Here is an 18161-nt window from a genome sequence, read left to right on the forward strand (position 1 = left end):
CCGGGAGCACTGCCCTTGGGCCTCCAGGCCACCTCTCTCTCCCGCTGCCTTGTCTTCAGCTCACTCCCAGTCACCTGCAGCCCTCTTTGGGTCATGTCCTTCCTGTTCTCTCCTACAGGATGGCAGATCAACCCCAAATGTCCTAGAGGGCCTGTAGGTCAGCAGTTTGAGCTGGACCCCCAAGAAAGCTGGTAGTTAGCGAACATGCTAAAGGCTGGCTCATAGCCATTTGGGGCTAGCTGGGGGGTCAGTTGGTCAATCAGTCGTGGGTCACTGTGGGGGGAGGGTCCCTGGGAAGGTGCTGGTCTGGTAGCCTCTCTCGCATATCTGAACACTTTGGTTCTTCTCACCATCTCTCCCCATGGCTAATTCAAGCTTCCTTACACAGTCCCAAGAAGACAACAAGTGCTCAGGACCCCTGAGGCTTGGCCTGCACGCTGCGCTCAGGCCCCACGCTGGGATTCGGCGAATCACAAGGCCCACTGGACCCTAGGTGTGGACCAGTAGCCTCCACTCTCAATGCTAGGAGTGGCAATTGGCCATGTTGCCATCCACCACAGGTTCTGTGGTTTGACCAGAGCCTTCCTCTTTCTCACAGTCTCATCCAGGTCATGGATGAGATGGGCTTCAGTGACACCCAAACATCATCGATGGCAGATGTCTTCCCAGAGTGCCAGGCTTAATGCTCCTGCTGGGGATTTCCACCCACTCGTTATGGCTGGACTGCACTCTGAGCCTGACACCCGCCCCACACTACCACCTCCCCATCATTCCCCAGTTAGGTAGATGGTCCTGCCATTCTCCAGCGACTCAGGTAAACTAAATACACTAACAGATCTGCCTTTCATTCGTTCTTTTCCATGGTTGCTCACATGGAGACCAATAGCAAGTTGGTAAACATCAGGAAGACAGATCTGTCTATGTCAGCTGCTACCACCCTAGTCCTGGATCCCACCTGTAGTGGGCTGAAGGTTGTTTCCCCCCCTCCCCCCCAAAAAAATAGATATGTCCACATCCTAAGGCCTGGAGCTGGCAACTGTGACCTTATTTGGAAAAAGTCTTTGCAGGTGTAATTAAATCAAGGCTCTTGAGATGAGAAGGTCATCCTGGATTAGGATGGGCCCTAAATTCAATGACAACTATTCTTACAAGAAACAGAAGAGGAAAAGACACAGAGATACAAGGAGATGGCCATATGACTACAGAGGAAGAGATTGGGGTGAAGTGGCCACAAGCCAAGGGGCACCTGGAGTGCCAGGAGCTGGAAGAAGCAGGAAGGATCCTCCCCTTTCTGCCTCTTCCAGAGGGAGCACAGCCCTGCCCACACCTTGACCTCTGGCCTGCAGAACTGGGAGGAAAAATATTTCTGTTGTTTTAGCACCCCTTCCCCACCTCAGCTTGTGGTAGTTTGTTACAGCAGCCACAGGAAACTTGTACACCATCATTTCTTACCTGAACTACTTCAGTTGCCTCTGTACTAATCTGCTACCAACACTACAGCATAAGTGAGATTCTCAAAAATTCAGTTTCCCTCCTTGGGAATAAAATCTACCAAAAGTCACTCAAGGGAATCCGCCACATCAACAGGTAGGGAAAAAAGAAGAAGGAGGAGAAAAATCATGTAATCATCTCCATCGATGCAGAAAAAGCATAGAAAAAGTATTGACAGATAACAATATAGTTAATGGCGAAAGACTAGACGCTTTCCCTCTAAGATCAGGAACAAGGAAAGGATGTCCGCCTAACCACTCATTCAGTGTAGTGTTGGAAGTTCTAGCTGGTGCGATAAGCCAGAAAGAAAAGAAAGAGAAAAAGAGAGAGAGGAGGGAGGAAGGAAGGAAGAAAGAGAAAGAGAAAGGAGAGAAAAGACCAGAAGAGAAAAGAAAAAGAAGAAATAGAGAAGGGGAGAGGGAGGGAGGAATGGAAGGAAGATGAGGCATACAGATTGGAACAGAAAAAATAAAACTATTTGCAGATGACATGATTGTCTACACAGAAAATCCCAAGAAATCTATGAAACAACCCCCCAAACTGATGGCTGAATTCAGTAAAGTCTCAGGATGCAAGATCAACACAAAGATCAATTTCATTTCTGTATATAAACACTGAGCATGTGTAAACCGAAATTAAAAACACATTGCCAGGGGCTTCCCTGGTGGCGCAGTGGTTGAGAGTCCGCCTGCCGATGCGGGGCACGCTGGTTCGTGCCCCGGTCCGGGAGGATCCCACATGCCACGGAGTGGCTGGGCCCGTGAGCCATGGCTGCTGAGCCTGGGTGTCCGGAGCCTGTGCTCCGCAACGGGAGAGGCCACAACAGTGAGAGGCCCGCGTACCGCAAAAAAAAAAAAAGCAAAACAAAACACATTGCCATGTAAAATCACTCCAAAAAAAATGAAACACAGGTATAAATCTAACAAAACATGTACAGGACTTGCTGCTGAAAATTACAAAATGATGATGAAAGAAATGAACGATGATCTAAATAAATGACATACAGTGTTCGTGAACTGGAAGACTCAACATAGCAAAGACGCCAATAATCCACAAATTGATGGATGGGATGGAAACACCGAGACAAAGGTAAGTAAATGTGAGGCATCTGGTCACTAAATATTTGTGATCATTAAGTATACAAGAGGCATTAAAAAATCATGATCACTAAGTATACAATAGCTACTAAGCATTCAGAACCCCCGAGGCACTCAGTTTTCACAGATCTTAAGCAGCCGCTGCTGGGACTCTCCACAGGAGAGCCTGTCCCTGTGTGGCTGCACCTGTATGCATTGGCCCAGGACCCCTGGTGTCTCCTGGACCCTGTTCCTCATAACCTCACCATCAGCAGGGAGGCTAGGTGGCAGGGAGAACAGGACACACACATGTCCACGTATGCCCAGGATCAGGTGGTGCGGCTCTCCTCCTCACTGACACCTATGTTTGTCAGCTCACCCCATGTCTTCCCCCTTACTTCTTGTTGCCTGTTTTAAATTAATTTAATAAACCACGTAGTTTGAGCTTTCTAATGTGGCCTGTAAGCCCTTCTGCACCATAACCTGTAGTGACCTTGGAGGGTACGTCCTCTAGTACCTCCACCTGAGAGTTGTAGGAGGCTACCCCCGGGCAGGTGAGACAGACAGGTTACCTTCCACGGAACAGCTCGGTTGCTTCCTCTCACTGCTGGGTATTGGGGGGTGACATTCAAGCTGAGCTCCTGGAGGGCAGGAAAACCGTGGCTGGCCTGATTCCCAAGGACACCTGCACACTTGGAATGGAGCAGCCTAGCCAGCGCCCATACAGGTGTGCTGGACACCAACTCTGATGACGAATGAACGCTGTGTGTGATAACACTCACCACCCTCCTATTTGTAGAAATTACACTTTAAAACGTCACAGGTATGGCCTGAGAGGCCTTAATTAGAGGGGCGCAAAGCCCTTGAAGGCAGTCACTTCTAGCAGGCCCTGCAGCGGCTGCGCGGTGCCCTCCAAGTAACAGTCCCAATCTTTCAGGGCACAGCAGGAGCCGCTCTTCCATTTACCTCTGACCACGCCTCCTTCCCCGTGCCAGCTCCTCCTTCCCTCAGCTAGCCTCTGTCCCTCCAAACCCAGGCGTCCCACCATCCCCAGAGCAGCGGGTTCCCACTCTGAAGGCTTCCAAGTTTCCTCTCAACGTCTTCACGGTCCTGGGCAACACGCCCCAAGCCAATGGTGCTCTATTTCTGCTCAGCGTGTAAACCTCTACGACACTATCTCCCCTCTACTGGTCATCACCTCCCCAACTAGATATAACTCCAGGAAGGCACTTTACTCCCAAGTTCTCAGAGCTATGCCAGGCACATAGTAGGTGCTAAATGAATACATGATGAATGAAAGGAAAAAAGAAAGCCAAAGGAGTGATTCTCCCTCTATCAGAGAAAGAATGAAATTGAGCTCCAAAAGCCACACAGCCAAAGAGCAGGGAGAAAGTGTGCCATCCCACCTCTGGGCGCCGCCCGCTGCCGGGTGTCCTTTTCCACAACAGTCATTGAGCCGACTTCGGGTTTGGCTGGGAGGAAGTTACCAAGAAAAGAAAATTAGGAACCCAAGGATGAGGGTCACACTCCCGCAGGGACTTTGAAGCCGCGGCTTCTTCAGAGACCATCCCGGGAGAGAGCTGTTTTTGTTGAAACGTAAAAAGGGACGTGGACTTGATGTCTTTGGGGAGCTCCGGTCGCCATTCCCGGCCAGTTCCCGGAGGATGCGGCGCGTGAGCTGTGAGTCCTTGGGCGCAAAGTGGACGCGCCGGGCAGGGCGGCGTACAAGCCAGGTTTCTGCAGAGCCTCTCCAGCGGCGCCATTGCAACGGGGCTTGGTCTTTGGGTCCTAGGTGATGGGATGCTGCTGGCCCTGGGAGAGTAGAGCGCGAGAGGGAGATTCGGCCGACTCCGGGTGTGTGTGCGCGAGATGGCGGGCGGGGCCGGGGAGAGGATCGGTGGAGATAAAAAGGTGCGTGTGCGCACGAGTTCAGAGGTAAGGGTGCAGGGGTACAGGGATGCAAGAGTGCCGGGGATACTGGCGCGCAGAAGTGCAGAGGTACAGAGATACAGGAGTGCGGGATACTGGAGCATGGGGGTGCAGGGATGCGGCGGTACGGGGCGGAGGGCGGGGATTACCTGGGCGCGGGGATGCAGGAGTGCAGGTTACGGGGGGCGGGGATACAGGGGTGCAAGAGTATGAGGGAGGAGGGGTGGAGATACCGCGGTGCGTGAAGTGGAGGGTGCTGGGAACAGTCGCTGGCGGCTTCTGGTGCCCGCTGTGAGGAGGATGGTGGGTTTGGAGGCTATGGCTCCTGCGTGCTGTGGTCAGGACTCGCTACATAAAACAGCAAAGCCTTTGCTGCCCTTGTTTGCACTTGGGAACGTTTTCCGGTTGGTCAGTTCAAAGACCGCCTGCCTGACGGCATTGGTCACGCATCCAACCTCTTGTCCTCCGGCTGCGGCCACTGACCTGCGCCCCGAGACCCTCGCCTCTCCAATCCTTCCCCGGGCTCAGAATCTCGGACACTCTACGGATTTTGCACACTTTATGTCACCGATTTCTCGCAGGGTCTCTCATTCCCGAGACAGAAAGGCTACGGCCTATTCTCCCTTGTCTGGTGACGGTTTACTTGACGCCGCTGTTCCTGTGCGCGCTGGAGTGGAGCACCCCAAGTACCCCCTCAGCACCATCAGCAAAGCCTGCTCTCCTCTCGCGCTACCCCAAGGGCATTTGTCTCCGCCTCCCCGCTGTTCGGCCCCCAATCGGTCTCTGTTCTAGACCGTGTCTTAGATTTCTGTTCGCTCTTTCCTGCTTAAAGGGATACACACACGTCCACATCTAGACGTTACTAACAGACATATGCCTAAGACCAAATACCCGTATATGTCAACGGCTTTCTTCTTTAACCAAAATCCATAAAAACTCAACACATTATTGTTTACGTCTTTTAATTTTCGTATGCTTGTAACTGCATATATTAACTTTTCTTCTTTTATAAAGTAAACATAATCTAATTAACCACTATTATCGTTGTGTGATCCTCAAAGTCTCAACTGTGGCCCAGGGGAGACTCTTTCAAATAAAACGGCTATTTTGTCTTTAAGGGTAGCCCCTGATATTGTTGAAAGCATCTTTGCTTTCTGACAGCAGCGAGTTATTTCAGATCCATCAAGGAATTCTGATTTGTTTTGTTTTGTGTGATATGGTGACATAAGAAATTACATATTTGGTCTTTGTCCCCTGTTCCTGGCACAGAGCTCCTAAAATACTTAGAATTTCCTGTGATGAAAACCATACAGGTGTCTTTGGTTACATTAATGTGGTGAATTTTGGAAACTCGTTGAAGATGGGGGCTGGTTGCCAGTAGAACAAATCAAGTGATTAGAGGGTTGGAATTTTCAGTCCCCCCACCACACCCCCACCTCCAGGAGGGGAGAGGGCCTGGAGGTTGACTCAATTTCCAGTGGCCAAGGAGTTACTCAGTCATGACTAGTACTGGAGCCTCCATAAAAACACAAGAGGATGAGTTCAGAGAGCTTCCAGGTTGGTAAATAGACGGAGGCTTGGGGACAGTGGTGTGCCCAGAGAAGGCATGGAAGCTCAGGGCTTCTTTCCACATGCCTTGCCCTGTGCATCTCTTCCATCTGGCTGTTCTCAGTTATATCCTTTACTAATAAACCAGTAATCTAGTAAGTAAGGTGTTTCTCTGAGTTCTGTGAGCTGCTCTTGCAAATTAATCGAACCCCCGAAGAGGGATCTTGGAACCTCTGATCTATAACCAGTCAGTCAGAAGCACAGGTGACATCCTGGACTTGCGACTGGCTTCTGAAGGGAGGGCAGTGATGAAACAAAATTATTTTGAGAGAGGACAAGAAAAATTTAACATAAAAATTTCTCTGCCCTTTGAGCCACCGTTCTCTCCCCTTTAGTGTGCGCTATGCATCTGCATTATACATTAACTAGATCCCCTTAACACAGGAATGCTTACTCGCCAAAACAAACAAACAAACAACAGCAACAAAAACAATTTCCTCCTGGTGCCAGCAAGGTAACTCTTTAGGAGGTAACATTCCTTCCTTAATCCTGTAAGGGGTCACAACGACCCACCACTTGCCTTGTTGAACTGTGTAAACTGTCAATGTATTACTTTGATGCATAACTCTTTAATGTATAACACTTTGTCTCAAAAACGTATATAATTGTGCTTTGACCTCTAATGGGTGGCACAGTCCTCAGAGCTTTCTGAGAGACTGTCTTCTGGGTTATAATCCTCAGGTTGGTTCAAATAAAATTCTCTATTTCTTTCTTACATTGACTGTTGATTAATTAATTTTTTTTATCTGAGTCCTTAATCTGTGAGGTCTGACACTATCTCCAGGTAGATGATGTTAGAATTGAGTTAAATTTGTGGGACACTCAGTGTCCGCTGAGAACTGGAGAACTGCTTGGTGACCTTAGCAAACACAAATTGGATTTTGTTTTTTTTTTTGACTTAAGACATGAATTCAACTATTTTGTTTTTGTTCTTTGCACTCAAGCCATAGATAATTTGTTTTGCTTTTCATGAAAATTAGTATTACGGTCGGAATTGAAGAGCTGGGCACACACGTGGTGTTGGCTGTAGGGGAAGGGGAGTAAATGCCGCTTCTATTTTGTCTGTGATATCTGTCTGTGTCTGGAGAGCTGGGACTCAGCCATCTTGTTTCTCTTGTTCACTGTTCTCTCTTTTAGTGGTTATGTAGGTGTCCATCCTGTGGAGATAGATTGATCTTCAGAGTCGTTGCGATCACTGGCAGTCCTCCATAATTTCCAGGACTTTGATTGTCTCAGTGAGGACATTGTAGAAACAAAGGAGAAATATTTCTAAAAGCATGAGCTTGACGCTGCCTAGTGGTTCTGGCGACTGTTCCACACGTGAATAATAAACGATTCAAGGGAGAGAATATATTAGCATTATTTCATGGAAACCACTGCAACTTTGACAGTTTTTCTGCCATCCGTGCGGTTTTACCCAACATGAACTGACAGTGGGTTTTGGTGTCACCATTGATGATAAGAACATTCCTTTCTTCCACATAGCTCTTATTTATTTATGGCTGCGTTGGGTCCTGGTTGCTGCAAGCAGGTTTTCTCAAGTTGCAGCGAGCGGGGGCTACTCTTTGTCGTGGTGCGCGGGTTTCTTATTGCGGTGGCTTCTCTTGTTGCGGAGCACCAGCTCTAGGTGTGCGGGCTTCAGTAGTTGTGGCTTGCGGGCTCTAGAGCGCAGGCTCAGTAGTTGTGGCACACGGGCTCAGTTGCTCCGCGGCATGTGGGATCTTCCCGGACCAGGGCTCGAACCCGTGTGCCCTGCATTGGCAGGCGAATTCTTAACCACTGCGCCACCAGAGAAGTTCCTTCCACATAACTCTTATATGGTCTTTCTCTTTGGCATAGCCAGCTGGGTTACATGCATTTTTTTTTTTTTCCATCCAAATTACTCCATTTAGCAACACAAATTTAAGAAGGGACACCAATGTCCTTTTTCCTTCTTTTAGTTTCTGGTCATGATAGTAGGTGGGTTTGCCTTGCACTAAATCTGCTTGTGCTAGTTTGAGTTCAGCAAATGTTCCCCAATCATGTGCCCCACTCGTCACTCCCAGGGGTGAACTGCCCTGTCCCATGACCTTGGGTGCAGCCACATGTGGCTCAGAAACTGGCCACTCAATGAAATATTCTCTTTCTCATCCTAGAACCTGTAAATATTACCTTGTGTGGAAAAGATATGAGTAAATCAAGGATCTTGAGAGGAGGAGCTTATCCTGGATTATCCAAGTGGGCCCTAAATGTCTCTTTATAGGAGAGAAGCAGAGGGAGCACTGACACACACAAGGAGAAGATGACGATGGTGGCAGAAACTCGAGTGATTCAGCCACAAGCCAAGGGATTCCTAGAGCCACCAGGAGCTGAGAGAGGCAGGAAGACCCACACTTAGAGTTTCTGGAGGGAGCGAGGCCCTGCCGAAACCTTAATCTCAGACTTCTGGCCTCCAGAACTGGGAGAGTCAATTCCTGTGGTAAGCTCCCCATTTGTGGTAGTTTGTCAGGGTAGCCTCAGGAAGTTAGCACATCATGGGCCCTCACTGGGCGATGGCAGGTTAGAAGGGATGGTGCCCACTTCCAGAGCAAGGGCCTCTGGTGCAATGAGTTGCACTTCTATCCTGCACCCCGAGACCTGCACATCCCAGAGAGGAGCTGCTTCCTGAGCCCAGAAAGAAAACAAGTGAGTGGAAACTGCAAGCTGGAGCCAGCAGCCACGGTGCCCAGCAGCCCTGCAGCTTGCTGTTGAAAGTCACCGAGGCTGTCTTTATGCAGCACTATCACAGAAGAAACGGTGAGCAGGGAAAGTGCTCCCCACCTCATATGGCAGGAAACTTCACAGAGGCTGGAAACCAGCACTCCTCCTTGTGTAGTGATACCATTGCTTGTTTTGGTATAGAGTGTTAATAGCACAAGTGGAGGTTGTTAGCTGCATTCAGTAAGGTTTTACCAAGAAAAAATACATAAAAAGATAAACTTAGAAAGGAGCTTGGCTCGTTTACAACTAGGGGTGAAAGAGAAAAGAGAGAATGCTGATTCCAGGTTTTATCAATCAGGATTCTCCAGAGAAACAGAACCAACGGCATGTATAAAGAGAGAGATTCATTGTAAGGAATTGGCTCACACGATTGTGGGGCTGGCAAATCTGAAATCTGCAGGGTGGGCTGGAGACCAGGGAAGACTTGGCGTGGCAGGTCCAGTCTCAAGGAAGTCTGAGGTCATTGGGGTGGGCTAATCCTGTATGATTGGTGTCCTTATAAAAAAGGGGAAATTAGGACACAGACCCCCACAAAGGGACAACCATGTGAGGACACAGGGAGAAGAAGGAGTCTACACGCCAAGAAGAGAGGCCTCAGGGCAAACCAGCCCTGCCCACACCTTGATCTCAGGCTTCTGGCCTCCAGAACTGTGGGAATATGAATTTCTATTATTTAAACCATCCAGTCTGTGGTACTTTGTTTTGTTAGTACTAGTAAATTAACATACCAGGACTCTGGGTAGCCGTTGGGCTGCTGGTAACAGTTTCATAAAGTTGCTTTGCTATTGCCATTTTGAAAGCACTCGTGCTTATAAGTTCTGTGCAGTATACCCTTGAGAAGTTTTGTGGGTGTTAAACACCTAGAAGACAGGATCTGTCTTTCGTTGATGAGTGTGATTAATTATGTCCCTGAAATATTAAACCAAATTCTTTCAGCTGACTGGGACGGTCTAAGAACTCAGTGAAATATTTATGCATGAAATGATACAACATCTTGGATTTATTTTTCAAAATAATCTAAGCGAAAGGAGGGCAGATGTATAAATGAGTCAAAATTAGTCTTAGGCTGATAAATGCTGAAGTCCAGTTCATTTTACTATTTTTTCTACCTTGGCACATATTTGAAATTTCTCATTTTATTTTTTTAAAGAAAAGAACTCAGCTATTTAACACATTATTTTGGTTCTTCTTGAGTCCCAACCACAAAGACTTTGAGGTCACCCTACTTGGCCTGACCCTGATCGTATGGTCATAACCAAAGTCATGGCTATCTCTCTGTTTAGCATTCGTCCTAGGAGGGTGTAATTTTATTATTGTCCTCATCTCTTTCCACTGAGAGTAGATGAGTTCTGCCTTGAACACATTTTGTATCCCTGTATAACCATAATGTTCACTCACTCCAACCTCCCACAGGTTTCCGGTGATGGCCATATTCATTCATACAAACAGGCAAAAATCCCCTGCCCTCAAAAAACTCAGAGAAATAGTAATACCTTCTGCTTCTTCATTAGTGTTCTCTGGCACACCCCAGTTTCAATGTGTGATTTTTTTCAAAAAGAAACATCCAGCTTTGTTATATCCCTTTTTGTCGAGCCACCTGTGAATGTCCCTGATGAGAATGTGAACCCTACCACCTGTGGAAGAATGAGCTTCACTTTTACTGCATATCCTCGGTGATTTGAATAATGGACAACTAAATAGGTCCTAAGGGAAAATTTGACTAAAGAAGTCTGTGGTAGGCAGACTGCAACCTCCCGCTTCCCAAGATCTCCATGTCCTAGTCCCAAGGACCTGTCAGTAAGTTCTGTCACACAGCCAACAGGACTTTGTAGCTGTCATTAAAGTTGCAAACCTTAAGATAAAAAGATTATCCTGGATTTTCCAGTTCAATTGCAGGAGCCCTTAAAAGCAGAGAACTATCTCTGGCTGGAGGAAAGAAAGATATAGCACAGAAGTCAGAAAGACTGGAAGCTGGAGGAGGACCTGCCCTGCTCTCGGTGGAAAGGATTACCTGGAGAGCATGAGAAGGAATGTGGGCAGGTTCTAGGGGAAAAGACAGTCCAGCACTCACAGTCAGCTGGGAAATGAACCTCATCCAGACAAGCCTAGTGAGCCTGGGGGCACAATTATCCCCCAGAAAGGAACATGCAGACATCCTGAACTGAGGTAATGGGACTCAACAGAGGAGTGAGGTGTGCCTGGACTTCCAAACTGCAGAACCTCAGGATAATAAATGGGTTTTGTTTGAAGTCACTACATTGGAGGTAATTTGTTATGACAGCAACAGAAAACTAATATGAATTCTGTTTTAAAGATAACTAGGAGAGTTTGGGTTAATAGAGAGGCTCTTGAAATCTACTTTGTTTTAGAAATAAGAGCCCACTTGCAGCTGGTGAACCTGGAGGATATCTGAGTATTTTGGGATACAAAGTCACTGGGCCTTGCTCTTTCCTTCTTCAGAACAGCAGTCACATCTCACTGGTAAGCCTTCCTAGGTGCAGAAATGTACTTCCAGTGGAGACAGCACAGGTCCTTGAAAAAGTGGATGGCATGGAAGGTCCTATTTATATGGTTTACATTCAGATGAGGACTTGGATAAATTGAACATCTGATTGGATTTGAGAGAACATTTAAATGAGCATGAACAGTTCCACTCTCTAATTGGATAAAACAGCTAGGCATGTCAGCCAATCAGAACACAGATACTTCCAGAGGCCCTTCAAATAGCGCCCCTAGCGCCCCTGTGTGGAACTCTTGCCATCAGAATGAAGCTGGGTTACTCACAGGAAGGCAGGGACTTTTCAACATGGGGAAATCTATAAATATGACTCAGTTGATAGATGAAAAAAGTTCATAATCATTACTGGTAAAAAAAGAAATAACAGGGCTTCCCTGGTGGCACAAGTGGTTGAGAGTCCACCTGCCGATGCAGGGGACACGGGTTCGTGCCCCAGTCCGGGAAGATCCCACATGCCGCAGAGTGGCTAGGCCCGTGGGCCATGGCCGCTGAGCCTGCGCGTCCGGAGCATGTGCTCCGCAACGGGAGAGGCCACAACAGTGAGAGGCCCGCGTACCAAAAAAAAAAAAAAAAGAAAAGTATAAGAATATTCTATATACAAGATCATGTGATTTGCAAATAGAGATGGTTTTATTTCTTCCTTTTCAATCTGGATGTTTTCTTATACTTAAAATCCTAGGGACTGTATTAAACTGTTCATTTCTAATCTAGGCTAATGCTGTATTCTATCATTTTTTTCTAAGTATCTCTCTTAAAAGAAAATTCTTTAATTGGATTGAGATACAGATTATAATAAAACTTTTATATGACATATATATGTAATAAAACTTTTCATAACTAAATTGTTATTTTAAATGAGTTAGAGATTTTTAAGGCCTGAAGTATTGAAGAAATGCCAGGCCTCCAGGAAAATTACTGCTAAACTATTAAGAAATATAAAATTCTACTGATAAACAAATTCTCCCAAAATAAAGGATGAAAAAAAACCTTTTTTTTTTTGCCTTCTGAAGAAAATATAATGTTGCTATTAAAATGAATAAAGATGACTCACCAAAGAGGAAAAAAAATTACAGACTGTAGTCACTTATAAATAAGGAAACAGAAATTATACTTTAAATATTAGCAAACTGATTCCAATGCATTAAAAAATGACAAATTGCAATTGGAAACTGCATAAATGGTGTTGGCTAGTGTGTTGGATGAGGTCATTTTACATCCCTTTGGGGATAAAGGGTGAATCCACCAGGATGGCCATAGGCGATATATAAGAAAGGAGACACATTAAAGTAGAAATCTATCAAGGAGTGTATTAGTTTTCTAGGGTTGTATAATGAATCCCACATACTGGGTGCTTAAGCAATAGAAACTTATTGTCCCACAGCTCTAGAGGCCAAAAGTTCAAAATCAAAGTGACTGCAGGGTCAGTTTGTCCCAGGGCCATAAGAAAAGTATTTGTTTCAGGCCTCTCTCCTTCATAGACAGCCATCTCCTCCCTGTCTCTCCTCACACTGTCTTCCCTCTGTGCATGTCTAGCTGTCCAAGTTTCTCCTTTAAATAAGGACAACAGTTATATTAAATCAGGGCCCACCTTAATGACCTCATTTTACCTTACTCACATCTGTTAAAGACCCTGTCTCCAAGTACAGTCACATTCTGAGGTACTGACGGTTAGGTCTCTAACATATGAATTTGGGAGGACACAATTCAACCCATAATGGAGAAGGAATTAATAAGCAATTTAAAACTTGTTTTCTGAATCCACCTATGTTGATATGTTTCCTGCTGGAAACTGGAGTGAAAGCTGATGGGCGGCACAGCTCTTCTCCTGACAGTGGAGGGAGCTCTGAAGAGAGCCATTGGTTCTGACGCTTGCTTGGAGCTGGTGTACTTGGTGCCCTCAGGCACAGTGTACTTGGCCAGCTCACTGGGCAGGAGCAGGTGCATGCTGTCTGCACCTTTCTGGAAGTGATGGTCGAGCACCTATTACTAACGCACCAGGCAGGAACGTACTCAGAAGAGAATTCGTCTCTCTTAAAAAAGACTTCCCCCTCTTCAGACACCAATCACAACCTCAGTATGTCACCTGTGCTTCTGACTGACTGGTTATAGATCAGAGGCTTCCCTGACCCCCTCCTCAGGTTCAATTAATTGCTAGAGCAGCTGACAGAGCTCACAGGAACATTTTACTTAACTAGATTAACAGTTTATTATGAAAGAGTAAAACTCAGGGACAGCCAGATGGCAAGGCATGAGGGAAGGGGTGCAAAGTTTCCACGCCCTCTCCTAGTGCACCGCTCTCCCCAAATCTCCACATGTTCCCCAACCCTGAAGCTCTTGGAACTGTCCTTTTGGGTTTTTACGGAGGCTTCAGTACTAGGCGTGACTGATTAAACCATAGTCCACTGGCCACTGTTTCAACCTCCAGCCCCTCTCCCCTCCCTGGAGGTGGGGGGAGTGGGACCCTCTAATCACATGGTTGTTGCCCTGACAACCAGCCCCCATCCTTAGGGGCTTCCCAAAATCACTCATAAAGATAACAAAAGACACTTTTATTGCTCTTATCACAGGAAATTCTAGGTGTTTTAGGAGCTCTGTGTCAGAAACAGGAACAAAGACCAAATATATACTTTTTACAATAAATCATAAGATCACACACACTTTCATTGGCCTTACTTTCAGGGACCCCACCCATTTCTCTTTGTGAAAATAGGAGAAAACTCCCCTCCTGGTTCTGGCCAAGGGAGGAGAAAAGCAACCATTGTGAAATATACTCAGAATGTTCTCCACAACAGGGGAAGACAAGCAGAGCTTTATCCCACCAGGGAAGGGCATTTCTCTCACTCCAGCCCCTCTCACCCTCCTGTCTCACCTAAAGAAGGCAAAACAGCTAAGAAACACCTGTGAAGGTCATATCCCAGGGACACAAGATCACCAAGAGATTGAGATTTAATCACAGCATTATGGCACACTCCCCCTGCTCACAGCCTACCACCACCCTAACAGGGCTCTAGTATAATAAGAGCACATCAGGTTTGAGAGAGCTGTAAGAGGCAGACTGTATCTGAGACAGAGTTCTTAGAGAGGCTCAAAGACAACAGGACAGACAAAAATAAGGACCTCAGGAGAATTTAAAGCTTCTGGTGCCTTGAGTTAAAATCAACACTAAACACAGCCCAACTCTAGTCCAGACCAGCTCCAATCCAGAATAACATAAATCCTCACACTCAAAGCCAATTAGCCATAGTTCATATTACCCAGTACATCATGTCCAGCTTTCAACCAAAAATACTAGCCATTTCAGAAGGCAAAAAAAGACATAGTCCAAATTCATAAAGAAGCATAGAACCAGACTCAGATATGACACAGGTGTTGGAATTACCTATCAGACCAGAATTTTAAAACCGTGATTAAGATGTTAAGGGCTCTAATGGATAAAGTGGACAGCATACAAGAACAGACAGACAATGTAGGTAGAGAGATGAAAATGCTAAGAAAGAATCAAAAGGAAATGTTAGAAATTGAAAACACTAACAAATGAAGACTGCCTTTGATGAGCTCATCAGTCAACTGTCTATGATCTAGGAAAGAATCAGTGAGCTTGAAGAAATGTCAATAGAAACCTCCCAAACTGACATCTAAAATGAAAAAAAAATAGTAACAATAAATAGAAAACAGAATATTCAAGGACTGTGGGATAATTACAAAAGGTGTGGCATACATGTAATTAGAATAGCAGAAGGAGAAGAGAGGAGGGATAGAAGAAATATGTGAATAATGGCTGAGAATTTTCCAAAATTAATGATGGAGACTAAACCACACATCCAGGAGGTTCAAAGAACACCAAACAGGATAAATCGCAAAAAAACTATACCAAGGCACATCATATTCAACTACAGAAAATAAAATATGAAAATATCTTTAAAGAACCAGAGAGGGAGAAAACACTTTAACTACAGAGAAACAGGATAAGACTTCTCATCAGAAATTATGAAAGCAAAAATTGTGGCATGAAATATGTAAAATGATGATATAAAAAAGTCACCAACCTAGAATTCTGTGTCCAGCAAAGTTATTCTTCAAAAGTGAAGGAGAAGTAGACTTTCTCAGACAAACAATAATGGATGGAATTTCACCAGTAGACCTGCTTTGCAAGAAATGGTAAAAGGAGTTCTTCAAAGAGAAGGAATATGATGAAGGTCAGAAACACAGATCTGCATAAAGAAAGGAAGAGTATTAGAGAAGGAATAAGTGAGGGAAAAATAAAATCCTTTATTTCTCTATTCTTAATAACTGATAACTGTTCAAATAGTAACAGCAATAATATATTGGATGATAATGACAGCAATGTTATAAGGGATGGAAGGGAGGAAATGTTAATACTCTATTATTCCTGTTTCTAAGTTACCTGCACTACCCATGAAATGAAATAGTGTCATTTGAAAGTGAACTGAGATTGGTTATAAATCTATATTTCAAACTCTAGGAAATCACTTAAAAAAGCTTAAAAAGAAGTATAATTGGTATGCTAAATTGAGGATAGGGTATGGAATCATATCACAGTACAGCCATGAAAGAGATCTCTAAATATCCTTAACGCCCATAACCACTCTCAAATGACAGCAGTTACAAGTCTTCCCCAATTAGAAGTTGTTATTTAATGCACTGATAAAAGTGTACATTTATAACTATCTGACAAATTTATATATATTTTGATAATTTGTATATATTTTGATAACTTATTTCAATATAATTGATTCTTTGCAATTTATTTTATGCATTTAAAAACATTCTGAAGCATTTTACTTTATGCATTAAAAATATTTTTAAATATTATGAGCTTTATCAAACTACCAGAGTGGTTCATAGAACCAAAAAAAGAAGAAAAAAAAAAGATTAAAATTCTTGCCATCTATTAAAACTAAACAAAAGTGAAAACTCCTAAAAAAAAAAAGTTACAAAGGCTCATTAGGAAGGGTATTTAAGATGTGACAGAATTCTTTCTTACCATTGAGGCAGTGGGGGTTCACTACAGTGGAGATAACCTCAAGCTGAACCTCATAAAATGGATATAGACACAATGGAGACCCCATTATAAGGAACTTGGCTGGGAGAGTTTTTAAATTGGAGAATGGGTGCTTCAGAGGAACTTTCATGCTTCATGCATTCTATGGATGCTCCAAGGTAGGTGATGATGTGAGGGAGCAGGGTGGACCCCATCCGCCCATACTGAGTGTCATCTTCTCTTGGGGTCCTTGTTATCAGGCCAAATGTGGAGTGCAAGCTTCTAGAAGTTTCTTCCCTCCTTGGCCCATAGAGGAGGAGGAGAGTGCTGAGGAAAAACAAGGGAGCTGTGCACGGAGATGCAACACCCACGATGACGCCAACCAGAACCCAGACCCGACACCCACCCCAACCCAGACCAGCTCAGCCTGCAAGCTGACTGGCGTGCTCCAGGACGCCAACCTGACTGTGGGGTCAAGCCCATGCAAAGCAAAAACAAGGGGCAGGCGTCTAAGCAGAATGCCTCACGGACCAATCAGAGCTTAGCCTGTCATCACGCTGCCCGACACCTGGCCAATGGGAAGGCGGCAGCCTATATAAAAGCAGGCAGGCTCGGGCTTCCCTGGTGGCGCAGTGGTTGAGAGTCCGGCTGCGGATGCAGGGGTCCGCGGATCGTGCCCCGGTCCGGGAGGATCCGACGTGCCGCGCAGTGGCTGGGCCCGTGCGCCATGGCTGCTGAGCCTGCGCGTCCGGAGTCTGTGCTCCGCAACGGGAGAGGCCACAGCAGTGAGAGGCCCGCGTACCGCAAAAAAAAAAAAAAAGAGGCAGTCAGGCTTGCCACTTACGCGTCAGGGAGCAACTGAGGGGGCTGTAACAGCCCCTTGGGTTCTCGGGATAGCAGAGAAATGGCACGAACAAAGCAGACGGCGCGGAAGCCCATTGGCGGCAAAGCACCTCGCAAACAACTGGCTACCAAAGTAGCTCGGAAGAGCGCGCCAGCCACGGGGCGCGTGAAGAAGCCGCACAGGTGCTGGCCGGGCACTATAGCACTGCGCGAGATTCGTCACTACTGGAAGTCCCCAGAACTTCTGATTGGTAAGTTACCCTTCCAGCGCCTGGTCCGGGAGATTGCGCAGGACTTTAAGATGGACCTGCGTTTCCAGAGCTCGGCTGTAAGGGCACTGCAGGAAGTCTGTGAGGCATACCTGGTGGGTCTTTTTGAAGACACCAACCTATGTGCCATCCATGCCAACCGTGTCACTATTATGCCCAAGGATATTCAGCTGGCACGCCATATCCACGGAAAATGTGCCTAAACTGCGCAAGCAGCCGTTGATCTCACCCCAAAAGCTATTTTAAGAGCCACTACCTGCTCACAAAGGGCACTGTGCGCAAACCAAGTAGCGGGTGCCTTTTCTCACCAATAAACCAGAGGCCTAGCTAGCTGTGTGTCAGCGTAGTCCCTTACTGGGTTTTGTTTTTGCTTTTTGTTTTTGTTTTGCGGTACGCGGGCCTCTCACTGTTGCGGCCTCTCCCGTTGCGGAGCACAGGCTCCGGATGCGCAGGCTCAGCGGCCATGGCTCACGGGCCTAGCCGCTCCGCGGCATGTGGGATCTTCCCAGACCGGGTCACGAACCCATGTCCCCTGCATCGGCTCTCAACCACTGTGCCACCAGGGAAGCCCCTTATTGGGGTTTATTGATATGAAATCACTGGTTAGTTCCTAGTGTTTGAAGACGAAGAGATTTTCCTTTGCAAGTTAACCTTCAGAACAATAGCTGATCATTTTGTGTGCACCT

General features: G+C 46.0%; 1 protein-coding gene across 1 annotated transcript; it reads left to right on the forward strand.

The window, feature by feature from the left end:
• Positions 1-17267: 17267 nt before the first annotated feature.
• H3-4 (H3.4 histone, cluster member) lies at positions 17268-17678 on the forward strand (the record flags this gene model as incomplete). Its single annotated transcript, XM_082652182.1, has 1 exon — positions 17268-17678. The coding sequence occupies one exon, from the start codon at positions 17268-17270 to the stop codon at positions 17676-17678; it is 411 nt and encodes a 136-aa protein (XP_082508308.1).
• Between the last annotated feature and the right edge of the window lie 483 nt (positions 17679-18161).

Source organism: Grampus griseus (genome assembly GCF_964374135.1).
Source record: "Grampus griseus genome assembly, chromosome: 3".
In the NCBI taxonomy this organism is placed as follows: domain Eukaryota; kingdom Metazoa; phylum Chordata; class Mammalia; order Artiodactyla; family Delphinidae; genus Grampus; species Grampus griseus.